At 41.0% G+C, this 22,280-nt stretch overlaps 1 protein-coding gene across 1 annotated transcript in view; it reads left to right on the top strand.

Annotated features, from left to right (window-relative positions):
• Positions 1–9,767, top strand: part of LOC105480214 (sodium voltage-gated channel alpha subunit 11) — a 108,661-nt gene extending 98,894 nt beyond the window's left edge. Inside the window, exons 24-25 of the mRNA XM_071091459.1 lie at positions 4,762–5,032; positions 8,085–9,767. Coding sequence (XP_070947560.1) covers positions 4,762–5,032; positions 8,085–9,133 — 1,320 coding nt within the window. The 3' untranslated portion in view covers positions 9,134–9,767. The remainder of the gene's footprint in view (positions 1–4,761; positions 5,033–8,084) is intronic.
• Positions 9,768–22,280: the final 12,513 nt, after the last annotated feature.

Here is a 22,280-nt window from a genome sequence, read left to right as displayed (position 1 = left end):
AGGTAGAGAAAAACCGTCAGGTGGGGGCAGGGTTAGGCAGGTCCAAGTGCAGACTGTCCTTGAATGGGGCTTGCCATAACCACTGTGGGGGATGAGGAGGTGGTCCTCAGGCCAATGGGGTTATGTTCCAGAGGGGATTATGGCTACCTCTGCTGTGCAGTATAGTTCACCAGGGAAGTGGGGAATAGTGAGTAGTGAAAGGCCTTGCCCAGCTCCCACACAGTTAGTGAGGCTGGTCTTGCTCCTGCAGTGCCCTACTAACTGCATGAAGTTTAGATCCAGGTAGCCTATGCAGGGATCTCAGACCTGCCCCAGGCCATAAGTTTCCCTGCTGACAAAGCAAGAATGGCTTTCAGGCCACATCCCTCCCTGTCTGCCCACGATGTCAGCAGCTCGTGCACTTGTATCTGGAGCAATTCCCGTTAGCCCCCTGGATTCTGCTCAAGGAAGTTTGTGCCCAGTCGAAATTATCACAAAATCTAATTGGAAGTTTCTTTCACCCTATGGTCCCTCCTTTATTTGTCTGTCTGCCTTCTCAGAAGGCCTCTGTGAGATACAGTCAGGAATGGCATTCCAGGGCTCAAGCTGGAGACTGGGAGTGCCTTCAAGGTTCCTGCTGCTGCTTCTACTTTTGCACTTCATGCAGCTCCCTGAATTCATTTCAGCTCTAGGTAAGGTTACATCCTTCTCTCGTGATCTGGATTTTCAGATTCCCCAGTGGGGATGTGTGTTCGGAGGCAGGTTTTCCCCCCTCTCACTCACACTTTGGGAACTCACTGCCTTTCACCTGTCCTGTGCAGTCTGCAGTCGCATGTCGCTTCTTTCAAAGGATCTGTGAATTCTTCTGGTTTTCTTGTTACGTTCCTGCGATGGTTCTTGAAGCAAAAGTCCACAGTGTGAGTCTCCACACACTGTTCTCTCCATCCAGGTGGGAGATGCACGTTAGCCTTGCCGCCTGTCTGCCCGTCTTCCCGTTTTTGCTTTTTTCAATTTTGACCAGTTTAAAATGTACTTATAACACTTTTTACTAGTTTTTTTTTTAGTGTGAGGTTAAGGTCGTGTATACTTACTTCCACTTTACAAGTGTTTATGACAAACTTTGTATATCAGGGATTGACAGACTTTTCCTTAAAGACACAGATAGTAAATATTTTAGTCTTTGCTGGCTATTTGTCTCTGTCATAGTACTCAACTCTGCCACTGTGGCACCGAAGCAGCCATAAACAATATAGAAGAAATGAACATGCCTGTATTACAACACAAGTTTTTATGTAGGTACATGGAAATTTGGATTTTATATAATTATCATATGTCACAAAATTTTATTCTTCTTTTGATTTTTGTTTCACCAAACATTTAAAAATGTAAAACCCATTCTGAGCTCATGGGCTGTACAATAACACATAGGTCACTGGATTTGTCCTATAGGCCATGGTTTGCTGATCCCTGCTCTCTATGAATCCTGCTTTGTCAGGTACTATGGGACAAGATAGAAGCAGCATCCAGGGCAGCTCTGTGCTTACAGTCTAACTGAGGAGCTGAGATGTTGTATACATACTTGAGAGCATTGGATTATAAAGTAGTACAACAGGCACAACAAAGTTGGTAGCTCTGACAAGTAAGTTTGAAAGCTCCAAACCTGAGCAGGTCAGTGGAGGCTGAAAAGTCAGGGAAAGCAGTATGAAAGAGGGGCTTGCAATCTGAAGCATGTAGATAATTTGGAAATTCCCATTTGAACATGAGATCCCAAATAATGAATGCAGTTCACCCACTGTTATTCTCAGCACTCAGAATAGAACTTGGCATAAAATGTGTTCTCAGTAATTATTTATTGAATAAAAAATATGCTTTAAGGCACAAACAGAGTCCATCACACTAAAATGAAGTATTTGTGATGCACTAAAAATGTCAATGAATGTCAGGGCCAAGAATTTAGAATTTGTCTTTTACGTAGTGAGAGATTTTTGATCACAGGGTTAATGATAAAATTTTATTTGGGGAGGTTTAACCTGCCAACGGTGTATGGGACTTCAGTTTACCTAAATTGAATCTAGTTTTTAAATACCACCAACGGTTTATGGGACTTCAGTTTACCTAAATTGAATCTAGTTTTTAAATACCAATCTCACTTTCTAGTACTAATTTCACTTTAAAGTTCTTACTTGAACTTGAGCCAACAACAAGAAAAGAGAATTTTTCTTCACATATGCATGCAATACAACCACTGATTCATTACCAGTTGGTCTTGGGTTTGGCATTAACTAAAAGAGTCACAAGACACAATATGTTCCCACATATTTATCAGTGTATTTCAAGCCACGCAGCACACAGCCAAACAGGAGTTGTTACAACATAGATGCACTGCACAGAGTATGCTAGGCTGCAAAAGATGAACTGAAAGTGGGTGCAGACTATGTTAGTATAGGAAAGCTGTCACCTCCATTCCTTAACCATCTTTTATAGCATGTTTTTCACATGGCTTATCTGGGAGTAGGTGCAAAGTCACAGCTCTCCCTGTGTAGCTGCAACTCATGAATCAAGCCTTCAATGAATGATTCTGGTAATAAAACACAATCTCACCACTTAACACTGCATGTTTATCTTGACTTTTACATTCCAGAGAGTAGTGCCGCATGAGATAAATCCAACATCATATCACCAGAAGTCCCTGAGTCTGGGCTTAGACTTCAACAGTTAGCCATTGACCCACAACTTAATCTCCCCAGAGATTTTTTTTTCCATCTCTAAAATCCAAATATTAGCTTTTGACCCTTAAAACAAATGAATAGCAATTGCATAGGAGGAAAACATAGCTGTTTTAGCCTGAGCATTGATGCATTTCATTTCCAGTAATAGAACAAGGGGTTTGGAATCACTTCTGATTTCTCTTGAAACATCTTCACAGGGTGACTTTATTTCTTGGTTAAAAATTCATACTGAGGTATAGGAGTCACTATACGTTCTGAAGTGATGTAGAATGCTTTTTCGATCATCCAACACTTTAGGTAGTCCAACACTTTAGGTAATTTATGCTCTTAATCTTCTCTATTTGTCTTGATGTTAGAGTTAACTATAAAACCAATACTTACCCTCCCTCATATTTCTTTTTGGCCTTCATTCCACTTCCCTGGAGTGCATCCTTGAAAGTGTCTTTTCTCCAGCTCCTTTCTGACTTCCAAATTCATGCTCAAATAGGAAAGGCACTTGACTTTCTAGTGTCTTCTGGCTCTTTGATAAAAGCTTTGGGGCTCCCAGCGCATGGCTTGAAAGTCGCAATGGAAATGTAGTGTCTTCCAGTGTTGTCCCTACCCTCCTTCCTCTCATTGCCCTTGCTCTCCCCGAATGATGTATAATTCACTCCTGTGGTTTTAATTCATATCAGTATTAATGCCATCTGTATTGTAGCTTCCAAACTCATACTTCTACCTGCCATTGCCCTTGGATCCCCCACTGGCACCTGAACTCAACATGCTCAGGTCAGATCTCACCATCTCCTTTTAATATTCCTCATCCTCTGCTCTCTGGCTGGTTAAATGGTTTCATCAACCAGAAACTATATTCTCAATCTTAACTTTCCCAAAGCCCCACTACATTTGAATTCTCTGACAGTTCTTGCTTCTACCTCACATTAGCTCTTAAACATACATGCTTTTATCTTTATCTGCTGTCACCACCACAAGCCAACATCATCTTTGCCTGGGTTACATAACAGATCCCTAGGGTGTCTAAAGATGTATTCTTAGGGGTATATGAGTTCTCTAAAGATAATAATGTAGCCACTTTGATTAAATGATAATATAATATAAAATAATATGTACACAGATTGTATGTGTACCAACGTATAGTCAAGAATGCTGTAAAATGTCAATTTCTGAGTTTGTAGTTAGGAATAGTTTTCCACTAAGTGAAGAACTAAGTAGTGCTTCACAGCAGTTGTATTAAAGAAAATCATGGAATAATTGAGTAATTTCACCACATATGGTAGACTTGGCATGCAAACTTGAGTTAGAACCTGTGCCAGACCAATCACCATATACACACTTTTTGGGCAGTATAGCCATCTATATACAAACCGCATGTAAATTCACCCTCCATTGTAATATAAATTAATAATTTTTTCTGTTTTCAGTTTTAGTAATTATTGGATTCTAATCTCATCTATTAGCTTTATCTTTAAGTGAACAAGAATTTTTAAATTGGCATTGAAGAATTATTTGAATACAGAGTTTTGGTTAAGTTCTGATTATTTTGAATTGGTAAAAGGAGCATTGAAGATATTAATTCCATTTTTTCCAACATACTCATGTGAGCAGGTATTCTCTGCACTAATATTGTTGAAGTAAGAATACAGAAAGAGATAAAATATAGACCAAGATTCATCTTTTTATTATTAAATCCAACATGCACTGTTTTATTTCAGCAAAGCACATCATCAATCACATCAGTTATTTTGTTACTAAGACTTTTTAATATTTTTTGTTTTAAAAAATATTTTAATATTAAATGTTTTAATATTTTTTGTTTTAAAGCTATAAGCCTAAGCACTTAAAACCAGTTACTAATTACATTTGAATGAAAATATATAAGGCAACACTGGGGATATATAGGAATTTCTTGCCCTTTGAAAAGGGTCTGTATATTTTTCAAGGAAGTGCTTCAATTGTAAGGAAAAACAAATTCTGTTGTATTTATGTTGTTTTTTATTGTACATAATTTTATTCTTGCATTCAAAATGATTTATAATTTCTTTTTTTTTCTCAGAACAAATGTCAAGGTCTTGTGTTCGACATAGTCACAAGCCAGATCTTTGACATCATCATCATAAGTCTCATTATCCTAAACATGATTAGCATGATGGCTGAATCATACGACCAATCCAAAGCTGTGAAATCCACCCTTGACCATCTCAACTGGGTCTTTGTGGTCATCTTTACATTAGAATGTCTCATCAAAATCTTCGCTTTGAGGCAATACTACTTCACCAATGGCTGGAATTTATTTGACTCTGTGGTCGTGCTTATTTCTATTGTTAGTAAGTAAAATCAGCAGTCAGAGGGGCTTTAAGAACCAGAAGTAAGTTTGTAAATCTTACTATTTTTTGAAGTTTGTTCAAACTATCCACAAAGCAGAAAACTGGGCCTAGTGTAGTTTCTGAAAGAATAGACAGGGTTACTAATGCCATTCTCTACTGGGAAGTTGCTAGAAGATAGAGAGTAATTTCCATTCCCTGAACTCGCTACACAACTGAGATAGAGTTAAATAATTATGCAGATAATATATTCAATGGAAATAGACAAAATTAAAATGACTCAGAAGTTTTTGGGGTGGTAACCTAATTTATTCAGATAATTGAGTCAAAGTTCCACCTTTCCTGTGCAACTATAAGCCCTGTGAGCATTTTATAGTTTTAAGGATTTACTGCCCATGTTTTTCCTTTGTTTAAAATCCACATGGATGCCAGATCATAATTATTGTGCCCCTGTGGCACTGCTGTGCCCCCTTTCAACCCCTATTCAAGGCCCCATGGCCCACTCTAGATTGGGCTTCCAAGAGTATATCATTCAGACAATCAAAGCTTTTTTTTCTATTCTATATCCCGTGTTAACTTAAACCATAGTGTGAACTATGCTTGTCTCAGATTCTTTGATCCCATTTACTAACCAGCCTCATTCTCTAATCAGTATATTTTTCCTAATCACAGACAGGGTTAACTAAAAGGTTTATAAAAGAATACAAAAGAAAGAAGGTTATTGCCATACACCTTCTTATAAAACACACACATACACACATCATCTTTAAAATTAAATTATTCATGGCTAAATCATAAGTGCTTACTCTGGGTGTTTGAAGTTTGGTTTTAATTAAATTGTTAACTTTTTATAATTATGTAAAACTGTCCAGGAGGCCTTCTCATAGTTCAAAACGCAATGAAGACAAAGAAAACTGATTTTCCAAGTGGACGCTTTTGTGCGATCTCAGAAAGAATGCATCAAACAGATATATTGGATTACGATATTTTGGTTCCTAATGCTACTGCAGCAATGCAGATGTTTCAGAGAACAACAACAAATATGCTACAGTTCATAGTGTTTTCTGGTTTTTAAGCCATGATGTTAATGTAGATAAAGCTTAGCAATAGATTATTCCATGAGTTTACAGTTAAGTAGACCTTTAATTTTTATTAGTCAGTTCCAATCACAAGTCCTGGTGAAACTGACAGCAGCAAAAAAAAAAAAAAAAAAAAAAAAAAAAAAAATGGTGGTCGGATGTCTGGGGCAGACCCTCTAAGAACTCAGAGAGCCCTTCCTCTGATGAGTAAAGAGCAGCTCATTCATTCCAAAGTTCCTTCCATGCAATGCCAAGCATCATGCAGTTTGTTAAAATGTTTCTGACTTTTGTCCTTTGAACAACTGCTAAGCAATTGCAGTTATACATGCTGTCTGGCATTTGCTCCAGTGGATGAGAAAATCCACATATTAAGCCAGATAATACTCAGCAGTCGGATTAATCCATATATTAATCTTACTCACTAATGTGGACAGAGTTTTATATGCCTTTGCCAATGTTTCTGCTGTCCAACGCTTAGCCTCAATACTTTTCCAAGCTCTTTCCTAAGTTTTTGGAGAAATGCAAAATGAATGTGAGTTGAAATGAATCTCTCTCTAGGAGTTAACAATATAGTTGAGGTATTACGGCTTACTCATCTTAAAGTGCCAAAAAAAGATAGGGAAATTAATTGAACACCATATCACATGGTGCAAAGCAGAAATGAGCTCAGAGAAAGAACAGATTACTATGAGCTTGATCAGCCCAAGAAATATTCATAGAGGAGGTAAATCTTAAATGATGGGCCTCCTCCAGTTGTTGCTGAATTGGCACTTAATAAATTTTACATCTTTCCGGGTTGACTTCCCAATTAAGGTATGAATTAAACTTCTTTGGCACAATTGAGGAGTCAGTGAAGTATATAATCAACTAGCTCTCTTTAGTCATTAGGTGACAGCAGAGCGTTCTGCTGCCCATAACCCCTAATAGACCCCTAGTGACCTTAGAGGACACTCAAGGTCATTAGGGTCATCGGCACTCAAAGACTGTCCATGACCCCTAACGACCCTAGAAGACTCTCAAAGCAAGAACAAAGCCATGTCTACACAAGGCAAGTATGTTCCAACCATTCTATAATGTTTAGGCCAAAATGTGAGTTGTCTTAAATCCTTGCATCACTTGCCTGCAGAGCAGACAATGGAAGAACAGGGCAACATTTTAGGTCACATATTCAGCTGTTTGATCAAACCTTTGAAATGACATTTATGGGGTTTGCAGCAACAGAGAAAGTATCTCCAAATTGTGTTCCCTTGAGCTTTTTGAGTTTGGGTCTCAGAAGTCCTTGGAATGAGGATGACAAATAAGAACAATCCATAGGCAGCTTCAGCCTAAAGTTGGGCATTCCAATGCTACCATTTCCCTCGAGCCCTACATACACTGTGGCTCTTTCAGCAGATAAACTGTCCTCACCTGTAGTAGGGCTGTATTTAAATTCTTCTACACAAATAAGGACCTGTCCCTTTTAAGGAACTTTGGGATTGGGGATTCTACAATTTCCACTGGCAGCTCAGGCTCAAGGCAACCTTCTGTAGCAGAAATCTCTCCTTGCACTCTAGTCTAAAAGACTCAAGCTGTAGTTTATCTGTTTTACATTCTATATTCTATATATTCAATACATATGGAAACCTGTTGTATTTATTCTTCCTGAGTGGCTTTAAAAACCCAACATAGATAATACACTTCAAGTACATAACTCACAAAATAGGCTTTCATAAACTGCATTCCTTTCCTTAGTTGTCTCTAATATTTTAGACATCCGATCCCATCTAAAATTGTATGGCCCTTGGAAACTTATTTTCTGAATTAAGACACAGATAAGTATTTTCCCTGATAGTGGTAAAAGAAATTCTTAGTTTTGTACATGAGCTACAAAGTGTTGATAAAAAGTTGGGCCCCGTAGGATTCTGAGGCAGGAGACAGGCTGGAGCTGAAACCAGTGTGCCTTCTGGAAACTCATTGACTTTTCTCCTTCTTCTGAGGTACAATGATTTCTACCTTGGAAAGTCAGGAGTACATTCCTTTCCCTCCGACGCTCTTCAGAATTGTCCGCTTGGCTCGGATTGGCCGAATCCTGAGGCTTGTCCGGGCTGCACGAGGAATCAGGACTCTCCTCTTTGCTCTGATGATGTCGCTCCCTTCTCTGTTCAACATTGGTCTTCTACTCTTTCTGATTATGTTTATCTATGCCATTTTGGGTATGAACTGGTTTTCCAAAGTGAATCCAGGGTCTGGAATTGATGATATATTCAACTTCGAGACTTTTGCCGGAAGCATGCTCTGTCTCTTCCAGATAAGCACATCAGCAGGTTGGGATTCCCTGCTCAGCCCCATGCTGCGATCAAAAGAATCATGTAACTCCTCCTCAGAAAACTGCCACCTCCCTGGCATAGCCACATCCTACTTTGTCAGTTACATTATCATCTCCTTTCTCATTGTTGTCAACATGTACATTGCTGTGATTTTAGAGAACTTCAATACAGCCACTGAAGAAAGTGAGGACCCTTTGGGTGAAGATGACTTTGACATATTTTATGAAGTGTGGGAAAAGTTTGACCCAGAAGCAACACAATTTATCGAATATTCTGCCCTTTCTGACTTTGCTGATGCCTTGCCTGAGCCTTTGCGTGTGGCAAAGCCAAATAAATATCAATTTCTAGTAATGGACTTGCCCATGGTGAGTGGAGATCGCCTCCACTGCATGGATATTCTTTTCGCCTTCACCGCTAGGGTACTTGGTGGGTCTGATGGCCTGGATAGCATGAAAGCAATGATGGAAGAGAAGTTCATGGAAACCAATCCTCTCAAGAAGTTGTATGAACCCATAGTCACCACCACCAAGAGAAAGGAAGAGGAAAGATGTGCTGCAGTTATTCAAAAGGCCTTTCGAAAGTACATGATGAAGGTGACCAAGGGTGACCAAGGTGACCAAAGTGACTTGGAAAACAGGCCTCATTCACCACTCCAGACTCTTTGCAATGGAGACTTACCTAGCTTTGGGGTGGTCAAGGGCAAGGTCCACTATGACTGAGCCGTCACCTCCACGCTTACCTCACAGCTTCACAGCCTTGCCTCCAGCCTCTGAGCTCCAGGGGTCGGCAACTTAGTGTATGAACAGGTAGCGGATTCACCAAATTAGCCATTCCATTTTCTTTTCTGGCTAAAAGAAGTGATATTTCAATTTCATTTTAAATGATACAGAGATATAAGATAAAGCTGCCTGACAACCACTGGTACTATGTTAATAAAGAAGAAGACACCAGGAAGGACTGTAAAAGGACATACCAATGTTAGGATTGGAATAGTTCAGGCCGGGCGCAGTGTCTCATACCTGTAATCCCAGCACTTTGAGACGCTGAAGCGAGCAGATCATGAGGCCAAGAGATTGAGACCATCCTGGCCAACATGGTGAAATCCCATCTCTTCCAAAAAATACAAAAATTAGCTGGACATGGTGGCGTGCACCTGTACTCCCAGCTACTCGGGAGGCTGAGGCAGGAGAATCGCTTAGACCTGGGAGATGGAGGTTGCAGTGAGTCAAGATCGTGCTGCTGCACTCCAGCCTGGTGACAGAGTTGGACTCTGTCTCAAAAGAAAAACAAAAAAAAAAGGAAAAAAAAAGAAACATGGTTGAAACATGGTTCAAATTATATCTAAATAAAAAAGAATAAGACACAAAAAACACATTAAAATTTTAAGTTGTATTTTCTATGTTTCTAGGTACATCATTTTTGTTTGATATTTTCCTGATGCAAGTATGTGGTTTATCACCTGTAGCTCTTTTGCATGCTAAATGAAAATTCAAAACTTGCCAATAAATGAATAGCTTATTGCAGATTTTTTTACCAACATTAATTATTTTGGGTTTGTTTAAGACCTAGAGGCATAGGCCGGGCGCGGTGGCTCAAGCCTGTAATCCCAGCACTTTGGGAGGCCGAGGCGGGTGGATCACGAGGTCAGGAGATCGAGACCATCCTGGCTAACATGGTGAAACCCCGTCTCTACTAAAAATACAAAAAACTAGCTGGGCGTGGTGGCGGGCGCCTGTAGTCCCAGCTACTCGGAGGCTGAGGCAGGAGAATGGCGTGAACCTGGGAGGCGGAGCTTGCAGTGAGCCGAGATCGCGCCACTGCACTCCAGCCTGGGTGACACAGCGCGAGACTCCGTCTCAAAAAAAAAAAAAAAGAAGACCTAGAGGCACAATCTTGACTTGTCAATTACTACCCTTTCACAAGTTACTGTCATACATATATATTTTTTTAATATAATTTTCTGTTTGTGTTTCTTTCAGATAGTACACTAATATTCCCCTTTTGTTCAGTGGTTGTGTGAGTAGTGGTTTAAATGTGGTGCTTTGCTTGCAATTAAAGACTAGAGCCAGTGGTGTATCCGACAAGTGTTTTAACAACTGGCTCTTCAGGAAAAAAGAAAGCCATGCTTTGTAGCATTCACTAATCTCTGTGGTGTGAGTACTCCCATTATGACTGATTTCAAGCTATCAACATAATATTACTGGACGTGGAGTTGAGAAGAGATGCTCGTAATAAGTTGAGAGCTGGCTCAAGCTGACTGCAGCACATCACTTGCTGAAACTGATAAGAGCCCCCCACTTGACGGGTTAAAATATTTGCAGTGGGCACCTGGGGGAGAGAGAGTACCCTCTTAGCAACACCTGGGGCACAGGGTGAGAGATCCATAGACATACTGCTTAACCAGTGATCTTAGCCATTTGATGAGCCCTACATACAGTTTTGGCTGAATGTCTGTTTCAAAGAAACACCCAGACCTATCAAAAGGACTTGGGAGCAGGAGGAGCCCGGGAGTTCCCTAAAAACTGGAGATGCCAAGAGGTCAAACAGGCATTAGGCTTTCAGTCCCCCAAAAGACTGGGCGAGGACAAAGAACCTACATTGTGATCATTGAGGAGTGGAGGAAAACCTCATAGAAATAGCTCTGGGACCCTGGATCTCAGACAGGTGAGAAGAACTGATGTGTCTGTCGGCAGCCTGCAGTCTGAGGTCGGGGCCTCTGACCTGCCCCACATTGCCCAGCAAAGGGAAGGGCAGCACTGGATCCTGTGGTGGGCTGAGAGGTGATTATTTTCAGTGTGTAAGATCTTACCATGACTTGATGTATTCATTTCAAGGACCTGAGTTTTGTAGGCGGCCTTGTGCTCTGAAGCATTGGTAAAAATAGTGATAATATCATTCTCTAATATTTATTTAGTGGTTGCTGTGCATCAGGCACTGGCTAAGCATTTGCCATGAATGATCTCATTTGTACCTCATACCAACTCAATGAGGAAGACATACCCCATTTAAAAAGGAGAAAACTGAGACTCAGAGAGGTTGAGTGACCTGCATACAATCATGCACCTGGTGGAGCCTGAGCCTGTGTGCCACGCTGGGAAGGGGAAGTGGGTGGGCTCAGGACCAGGGAAGGTTTGAGATGAGCTACCAGGGCTCCTGTGCAGGACTGGGAGGGCCTCATGGAAATCACTAGTTACAAAGTCATGGCTACATTCTCCTTAAGGTACTGGGAATAACCTATGGGTCCTTTTTAAAAAGCTCTGATTATGAACTTTAGGTGTTTTATAGATTCTCTATCAAGTTTTCAAAAAAAAAAAGATGGCTGGTCATCATTTCAAGAAGGGTACCTTTTGGGTAGAGGTAGGGAGAGGATCTGGAAGGATATGGTCTTGCCCATTCCAGGCTACCATGCAGGAGCTTGAATGTGATCTGTTTTGTATATAAGCCTCACCCTCAGAACATGTGGAACAAAGTAAAAATAATAATAAAACAAGCTTCACCCTCCTCCCTTTCATACACACCTGTATACCCTGACATGCTTCTGTTTAACCAGGGCTGGTTTCTTGGAGCCACCTCCTAGGAAGAGAACAAGATCTGCTTAGCTTTATCAAGAGGTTGGACCACTCTACCTTCACTAGATGGCAGCAAATGTCCAACATGATCTTTTCAGAGAGGGCTGCACATCATCTGTACGCAGGCCTGGCACTTAGAAAGCCACAGGGTTGAAGGGAGAAGAGCCCTTAGATAGACCTTAGATAATAGTGAATTATCAAAATGGTGATAGAAAGCTCATAGTAATATCCCTAGAAATATTGCTCGCTGTGAGAGGATCCAGGACACCCTCAGGAGGCAGAGATGTTGGTGTGAGCTCTGTTTCCCTGGGACATACTGATTTTCCACTGCAAGCAGCCCTCCAGGCACATGAATCCAGTCCCCTTACTCTCTGAGTTTTCTTTTCTCCAGGTAGATCAGCCCCCTGCAATTCAATGGGCAGACATGTTCCAAGGATGAATGCAGTGTTTTGTGTAAACTGCTTCTAACCAAATAGACTATAGGACTATAATCTCAAGAGCATATTTGCTGTTTGGCAGGAGAATTAGATGAGTGTCCACGCAATAATAATGCAATACAACATAACAAGTGCCATAAACAAGAAACATGCCTCTGCTCTGAGGACGTGAATGAAGCAAGCTCACAGAAAGGCTTCCTGAGAGAGGAGCATCTGAGATGGATGCACTTAACTGGGGTGTAGGATTTTGAAAGGCAAACCTGGGTTTGGAGGGCATTTAAAGTTGGGGAGACAGCACAGGCAGCTTGATGGCAATTAGGAAGTGTGAGGAAGTATGAATTACCCAGTTGACTGGACATGGAGTATAGGGAGTGAAGCAGCAGCTACTGAATCTTAGACACAGACATTTGTGGAGAGCCTCAAATGCCAGAGTGAGGAATTCTAGCGTATTTAGAAAATAAGAAGGCATTAAAGGTATTTTAGCAGGGAAGAAAAATAACTGGATAGAATGCGCAAGGTGGAATGGAGGAAAACAAGATCTGATCCTGGTGGGGGAGAGGCACTGAGCCAGGAAGGAGGTAAGAGCAATGTGGTGTGATTCCAAGATGCTTGTGCCAGCAGCCTGACCATCAGGGAAGACAAGATAGATGGCAGTAAAGGGTACGAAGTTAATAGCATAGGAGGAACAAGGGTTTGAGTTTTTTTGTTTGTTTGTTTTAATGGCTAATGAGGAAGAAAATCTAAAACGTAATTCAATTTTAAATATTTTGGAAGTTTAAGATCTCAGGTCTAACTGACAATGCCCAGCCAAGACTTGAACTTGAGGACAAGGTGTGGACGAGAGTCTTCGGTGCAAAGGTGATGTCTGAAACCCCAGGAGCAGATGACATCATGGGAGAGAGAGTATACCCAGCTCTAGAAGCAGGCAGGGTACTTGCCCTGAGGGTATGTTTTCAGGGAATGACGGTGAAGAGGAGTGAGACAGTCCAGAGAAGAATGTGGGATAGCAGGTGACAGTAAATACCGTGACTTGTATTGGGGGAAGAGAGCAGGCTTCACTGGAGAAATTCAGTCAACAAGGTGAGATACACAGTCCCACGTTTTCATCCCTTCTACCAAACAGCATGCAGGATCCAGGAAACAATCCCACCACTTACTGCTCTACCTTTTTGTAGGGCGAAGATGAGAGCTTGCCTTATAAACAACTGGGCCAGGGAGCCAGCTATTCCAGGGAGCAGTCTTGGAATGTCAGTTACTAACACCCAATGCCCTTGGGGAACTGAAATTCTGTATAGCTCCTCCTGCTCAAGGAGGGGAAGCCACTGATCCCAGATTGCTAGTTGCCTGGCAACCCAGATAGAACCTCCAGGGTCATTGAATGGGCAATCTTGTCCCTTGATACACAAGGAGTAATCAAAGTGGCACTGAGAAAACAAGAGCTAACATTTATTGAGTGCTTACTCTGGGCCAGGTAGTCACTTTACCAGCATTACTTCTTCACAACATCTCTATTAGGTAGAAACTATTTGTAATCTTCATTATATAGACGAAGAAACTGAGGCATGTAGAGGAAATAAGAGGCTTCTTTGAGAGCCAGTAGGAGGTTTTTTCAGGATTCAAACCCAAGCATTCTGGCTCCAGGTCTCAAGCTATCAATGCTATACTGCACTGCCTCTCAGACAAAAAGAGACAACGTGCTTGATGTTAAACAGAAGGTACGGAGTTTTCTTGGTAGTGTCTGTGAACCTTTTGCATTTATTTCTTTTTCTCTCAAGATAATGCATGTTTTTAAAGTTATCTTTACAATGTGGAAACTCACACTGGGGAGATGCTGTGCTCCCTCTCCAAATTTAATATACTCAGTTCTGTCGATGTATTTGGTCCCCTAATATTTTGACAGAGCTTCCATCCTTTTTCCATTCTCTCCCTTCTTCTCCAGGCAAACTATGGTTAATCTATCTCTTCTAAAACCGGGTGCCCAGGGGGCAATGGAACATCTTTTCCTTTTGGCCAGTAGACTTCTATTAATATAGACTACAATTATACTAGTCAGACTGTAGTGCTACCAAGAGGTATCCCGGGGGTACTAATTTAGCTTCCGTTAATCCGCACCAATCCCCCAATTTAAGACACTTTGAATGAGCATACAGGCTAAGTAAAAACACTGTGTCAGTGGTGCCAATGCAGCTTCAAGTTCCCCTGCCCCATTTCCGTACTCTGAGTTCTTCCTATATTTTAAGTATAGGAGATATATTGGAGCTATAGGACTACAGGAAATATACCTGGAGCCAAATCACACCGATGGCTCATATTCTATTGATTCATGAGTCCTAGTTAGACTTCTAAAGAGTTTTTCTCCTAAATTAATGTTTCAAAGAGCAATACTTGAAAAACATTGCTTTGGATCTAAATGAAGGTCTCAGTAAGGTTCTGTATCATCCATTTTCACATTGAAGTTTGAAAAGAGAGGTTTCTACTATTCCGTGGGAGGGCAGCAGAGCCTCAAGGGATGGACCACCAATCAGGGGAGACGTCAAGTGAGGGAAATGCCCGGCCTGGAGTTGAGAGTGACCACTCTAGGACTGAGTGAAAATATAAAAAGGTACAGGAGACTTGAACAAAACTATCAGCCAACTTGCTCTAATTGATTTTTATAGAACTCAGTAAGAATAAAAAATACACATTATTTTTAAGTACTTATAGAATATTTACCAAGATAGGACCATCAAATGTCTCAATAAATTTAAAATATTCAAATCATAAAAATATGCTGTCAGATTACAATGGAATTGAATTATAAATCTATAACAGAAAGATACCTGAAAAATCCCTAAAACTGGAAACTAAAAACATGCTCCTAAATAGAAGATATTGAATAATAAAGAGAGAAATTAATGAAATGGAATGCAGAAAAATCAGAGAGAGAGTCAATAAAACCAAAAGCTGGCTCTTTGAGCTGATCAATAAAACTGAAAAATTTCTAGCTAAAAAGGGAAGAGATATAAATGACCAATACCAGGAATGAGAATAGAATGAATCCCTCATTATTGTGTTATTGTCTATAGAATCACCCACTGATTCTATAGACAGTAAATTCTACAGACAATAACACGGTAAGGGATTATCACAAAGAATTTTATTCTGATAAACTGATTCTATAGACAGTAAATTCTACAGACAATAACACGGTAAGGGATTATCACAAAGAATTTTATTCTGATAAACTGAACAACTTAGATGAAGTGAATAACTTCCACAAAAGACATAAACTAGCCTCATTCAAGAAGAAATAACTTGAATAGTACTATATCTAGGTTAAAAATTGAATTTTTAGTTAAAATTCTTTCCACAAAGAAAACTCCAAGAAAGCAAAAAGTAATTCCATTTCTACACAAACTCTTCCAAAAAATTGAAGAAGTAGAAATATTTCCAATTCACCCTATTAGGCCCTGATATAAAAACCAGACAAAGATGTATCAAGAAAAGAAAACTACAAGCCAATAAGCTTCATGAACATAGATCCAAAGATCTTTTACAAAATTTAGCAAATCAAATCCAGAAATATGTTTTTAAAAATACATTACAACAAATGGGATTTATCTCAGAAATACATGAATGGTCTGATGTTGAAAATCAATCAGTGTAATGCATCATACTGATAAACTAACAAAGAAAAACCATATGACTATCTCAAAGATGAAAAAAACTCATTTATCAAAATTTAACATTCATTCCTGATTTTTTAAAAAAATGCTCTAAGATTCCAGCAAATTAGGCATAAAAGAGAATTTCCTCAATCTGACGAAGAGCATAAAATAAAGGAGAGCTAACTATGTAATGATGTACTTTCCCCCGAAGATCTGAAACAAAGCAAGGAAGGCGGCTCATGAAGCTTCTACTCAACATTGTATAGAAAATTCTAACCAGGAAAATAAGGCAAGAAAAAGTAAAAGGCATCCAGATACATTGAAAAATAAGTAGGACTGTCTTTGTTGGCAAATGACATAATTGACTATGTAGACTTTCCTATGGAATCTACAAAAAAGGTGAGGTTAGGGAGGCAGCAGGATACAAAATCATTATTTTAAAATCAATTGTATTTCTATATGCTAGCAAGGAACAACTGTAAGTTAAAACTTAAAATACTATTTACAACAGCATGGGGAAATATGAAATACTTAGAAATAAATTTGACAACTAAGATGCAAGACCTGTGTACTGAAAACTACAAAACATTGTTGTGAGAAATTTAAACAGATCTAAATAATTAAAGGAAATAATACTATGGTCATGGATCAGAAGACTCAATATTTGTTAAGACATAACTTTTCCCCAAAGCAATCCTAAAGTCCCTGCAAGTTTTTTGTAGAAATGAATAAGCTGATTCTAAAATTTGTATGAAAATACAAAAGACCTAGAATAGCAAAAATAACTTAGAAAAAGAAGAAAAAAGTTGGAGAGGTCAACACTACCTGATTTCAAGAAATATTATATAGCTATAGTAATCAAGATAGTGTATTAGTGGCATAAATATAGACAAATAGCTCAAAGGAAGAGAACAGAACAGAATCCAGAAAAGAAATAGAACCACACATATATGTTCAATTGATATGTAACAAAGATGTCAAGGAGATTCAATGAGGAAACCATTTCCAAAAAATGATTCCAGAATAACTGGATACTCATATACAAAAACAACAACAACAACAAAGTACATTGATTCTTACTGCATGCCATATATAAAAATTAACCAAAATAGATCACAGACATAAATGTGAGTTAAACTAAAAATTTCTATTAGAAAACACAGGAGAATGATCTTGGGTTGGCAAAGATTTCTTAAGTCCAACATATGAAGTACTAGTTTTTGAAGAGGAAAAACAATAAAGTGGACTTTAGTGAAAAGAAAAGAAAAAATTTGACACTATCAAGTTTTGTTAAGGAAGTTGAGTAACTAGAACTGTCATATATTGCTGGTAGAATCATAAAATAGCTCAGTCACTTTGGGAAACAGTTTCCTTATTTCTTGTGAAGTAAAACGTACACCTACCAACCATACAACTCAGTCATTCCACTCCCAAGTATTTACCCAATAGAAATGAAACATGCCTACACAAAGACTTGTGCACAAACACTAACGGTAGCTTTGTTTTTAATGACCCAAACTGCAAACAACCCAAATATCCATCAACAAGTGAATGAATAAATAAATGGTGATATATCCATCCAATACTATACTACCTAGTAAACATGAAGGAATGAACTATTGATAGTTGATAGCAATGACAGGAATGATTCTCAAAAGAATGATGCTGAATGAAAGAAACTAGACAAAAACAATTATATACTGAATAACTGCATTTATCTAAAATTCTAAACAACGTAAACTAAACAGTAGTGACGAGTAAATCTGTGGTAAGCTGCGGGATGAGAATTGGATTGATAAGAAAGAAAGATAGAGATGCAGGAAGAAGCTTTTGAGGATGTTGATATGTTTGCTATCTTGATCATGGTAATGGTTTCTAAAGTGAATAATATAGGTCACAATTTATCAAGTTGTATTCTTTAAATGTGTGCAGTTCTCAGTATGTCAGCTTCAACAAACTTGTAACAAAACGCCTGCCCTTGAGGTTTGGGGGGTTTAAATGGAAGTCTCAGTAAACCTCAGCATCCCTCATTTTAGCTCTGAAGTCAAACTGAGGGGCTGCAGCTGTTCCAGGGATGGCTGCTGCATCTTGGCACCTGCCCACCTAAGAATGAAGATAACGCCCTCATTAGGGAATAGCAACACTCAGAAAACTTCAAGACATCATCTGGCTCAGCTCATTACACAGATGAGAACACTGATGTCCAGAGATTGGTAGTGATTGAAGCAAGGTTCATAATTGATGGCAGGACAGATTTAGGGATAAACCAGTGAGTGAGATTGGTCAGGAGAGGAGAGGGCTATGTCCTATGAGCAGGGACTGCGTTCTCTGTCTCCTCTTCCCTACCCCTGCAGTAGTCTCTCACTGCACAGAGCATGACGGCTTGATGGCTGTTGGGTGGGTGGTCTAAACCCCTGTCCTCTTTCCGCCTGGTGTTGGAGAGGACAAGGTGGGCACTGAACACTCTGCTTCCTAGCCTGCACCATCTCCTGGGACCTTACCCCTCTTCTCCCTCCCAGGAGAGGGCCACATCCTGTAGCCAGGAGGAGGGGCTTTCCATACAGACGCTGCCCCACGAGGCAGGAAACGCCAGGCACTTTCCCTCTCCCTACAGACCTTGTGTGAGCTCATTCTGGTAAAAGTTTAATGCCTAAACGTCAATTACACTTAAGAATGCTGCGATGAGCCCAAGAGCAGCCTCTTCTCAGAGCCACTGGGGCCTGAAGCTACTTTCCTGCTCCCTCCCTTCGATGCTGAGAAAACCTCCCTGCCTTCCTCACAGTCCGTGCTTTCCCACCAACTTGCTATGTGACCTTGATCAAGACCCATCCCCTCTTTGGGCCCGATTTTGAATTAATAAAACAGAAGGACTGACTCAAATGCTCTCTGAGGTGTGTGCTTTGCTTGTTCCTCCTCAAGAGCCTGTACCTCTGGGTGAGCAGAGCAAGAAGAGGGGACATGCACCAGGTTGGAGGTCTGTAAAGGAATGGCTAAGGGCAGAAATGCCAAAAACCAGAGGTATTGGAAAAGATGGAGAAATACTTGATGTGTTTATGCTCATTTAGGCAGTAAACATGTTACAATCAATGTGCAAATAATTATGCAAAAGTACAGGACAGGTTTAGTGATCTGGCCACCTTTCCTGTATGGCATCCAACTCCACATGCCATCATGGACTTTTCATCAGCTGGCCCAGATGTGCCACAGCTGGCCTTGGGCATAGAATAAATGGCTCAGGCAGCCTCCAGGGAGAGAAAGAAAGAGGCCACTTGTGTCTTCTTTTGCAGGCCATGATGGACATTTTCCCTCTAATCCACCAAACTCATTACTTCCCATTCAGGCTCTGCCAGCCCCCAGGCTGTTCTTTGCATAATCCCTGTGTTTCCTGCCTCCACATCCTCCTCACAACAATCCCTTCCACTGGAATGTCCTCTGCTTCTTGTTTCCTTCTCATTGAATCCCAGTGCAGCTCTGGACTCAATCTGGGGAAGCCTCTCTGCCTAACTTCATTCCAAGCTGACTGAGTACCACTCTTGTCATCCCTCAAGTTCTCCACAGCTTTTTGCTATGCAGAGAACAGCTTTCAGACAAAGGTGTGGAGGATGTTCTGTCTGGGAACATGGGCTTCGTGTGCTAATCTGTCCCCTGCCCCCCACCCCACCACTGGGACCCAACAAAGCATGCCAAACCACAGATAAAATGCTGGTGGTGCTGAGAGATTTGTTCCTAATCCAAAATGGCAGCTCTTTTTAGCCAGGGGAACCCTTCCCTATGGGACATAGAGCCTGTTTCTGCCCTGGTTCAGGCTGCTTTAGTGTGTGAAACATGGGTTCTCCCTGTTTCAAGACCGAACTCCCTCATTTGACTCTCATTAGGCCATCCTTCTCTGCTTTAGTTAAAATTATTTCCTTTGCTGTCTGTTCTAGCCAGAGGTGATATTTAAAAATACTTAATCTCTGGTGAGGCTTGGGCACTGACGAAACAGAATGGAATGTCACCGAGTGCTGGAGAGGGTCCTTGAGACTGGCCAAAAGGAAGGCAGTGGGTGGCTGGATTAGAGATGTGGCTGGGTGTGGCCCTTTAGAGGTTGGATCCCAGGACATATTGGGGGTGGGGGCATTAGGAGAGGAGCCAGGGCAGCTCCAGCAGCCAGGGAACACTTAGGGGTGCTGGTTAGAATCCATTTACCTACACTCCCACCTCAGATCCATTATCTGTTTTTCTCTTCCTTGACCTGTGTCCAGAGAGACAGATCCTTTCAGGCTGCATCAGTTGGACTCCCTTGCTGACTGACTTCCAGTTGGGCTAAGTCAATGGCAGGCACCAGCGAGAGACAGAGGGAAGGAAGAGAAGAAGTCAGGGTTTTTCTTTCCTGCTTCCTCCCTGCTTCAGGCTGTGTTTCTAGCAGTGGCTATATTCCTCCAACACTACAAATCCTGTCCTGCACTCCTTTTCCATTGTTCCAGCTTTCCTGGGCTCCAGCAATGCTGTCTTCCCTTTTCCCCTTCCAGTCTAAGGATGGAAATTGTTTCCTGCTATTGCTAGTCTCTGAGTGCCTAACATCCTTAACTCCTGGGTGGCCAGCCTTTGGGATGGCCCCTAGTGGTCTTTGCCCCCTGCTATTCATCCCTTTGAATAGTCTCTCCCACATCGTCCCTGGTTTGTTTTGTATGACTTGGTTTGAGGCAGACAGCAGTAGTGATGGGGGTGTCAGACTGAGACTTCTGTCTTGACTACCCTATGACTTGCTTTCTCTTGGATCATTCACTGTGGGGAAGGCAGGCCACCAGGTTGTGAGTAGCCCTATGGAGAGGCGCCCATGGCAAAAAAAAAAAAAAAAAGAATTCTAACTAATAGCCAGCAAGGAACTGCAATTTGTCAATAATTCCCTAAATGAACTTGGAAACAGCTCCTGCAGCCCCTGGGCAAGTCTTGAGATGACGTGAGATGACTGTAGCCCCTGCAGACAAGTTGACGACAACCTTGTGAGAGACTCTGTGTCAGAACCACCCAGCTAAGTCACTCTCAAATTCTCACTTCTTGGAAACTGCAAGAGATAATAAATATTGGTTGCTTTAAGCTGCAATGTATTGGGGGTGATTTGTTACATAGCATAGATAATTAATGTAACTCCATCTGTACTTCTGGAAGTATTCACTTGACTAAAGTTTCCTGAACCATCTGAGACAGATTCTGCTTTTTGATTAATACTAAGGCTCACTGTGGCTGCCACTTAACCAGTACTACAGAAAAAGTTCTATATTTTAACAATGCTATGGTTGCACTGGTATGTTCCCTCTGAATATCTTCTGACCCATCACTTGAAGATCAGGGAAGTCCAGGGTGGAGCCCCCAAGCTCAATGAGAGTCTTGGATGGGACAGAGCCCAGGGGTTGAGGAGGGAATAGGAAAAAAGGGTTAGAGGAGAAAAGGAAGAAGGGAAGTGAAAGAGAGGCAGATAGGGAGCTAGATGGCAGAATAAAATATTCAGGCCTGAGTTAGTCCACAAGAAATTAGGAGAGGCATCTTCCAGAACTCCACCTGCTCTGCAATAAACCCTACCTAACTCGTCCGGTGGAATGGAGATGAGAGCTAGACAGAGTCCAGTACAGATAATAGTGCCTAGACTGATAGTTCTGTGTGGGTAATTTAGCATTATTTCTAGATGAGTTTTCCTTGAAGCACCAAATCCTGACTCTCCTCAGCTCTCAGCCTCACGGTGTTGTTCATCTCTACAAGCCAGCATGCCAGCAGTCCCTGAGGCCCCACCGAGAAGCCCCTGCCTGGAGGAGATGGGCAGCATCCTCCATCGTAGGCGGGGCACTTTCCTCTCTGCAGTTGGCCGGCGCCAGCAGCCAGGCATTACTGCGCAGGGGGCCCCTTTCTATGGCTGTGTGGCCTCAGGGTGCCCTCTGTGAGTCATTTCCTGTTATTCTCATCGAAGAAGTCCTGCCATTCTTTAGAGCAACATTTGACATTTTTACAGGACTTACTTCTGCGGCCTTTTGGTCAAGAGAAAAGGCAGGGATCTTTTCATTTATATTTACAAAGCCATTAATTGGCTTCTTTATAAAATTAGACTCCATTATAAGCTCAATTGGAGTGGGAGCATAGCTTTATTTAGTCCAAAACATCAAACGATTTTAAAGGATTCTTTTTTAACAACCAAGTGTTCAGTGGCAAGTAGACTGGAGAAGCAGGCTCAACTTCCTT

This window comes from Macaca nemestrina, chromosome 2 (assembly GCF_043159975.1).
Source record: "Macaca nemestrina isolate mMacNem1 chromosome 2, mMacNem.hap1, whole genome shotgun sequence".
NCBI classification, from domain to species: domain Eukaryota; kingdom Metazoa; phylum Chordata; class Mammalia; order Primates; family Cercopithecidae; genus Macaca; species Macaca nemestrina.
This window is presented reverse-complemented; position numbering and strand designations above follow the sequence as displayed.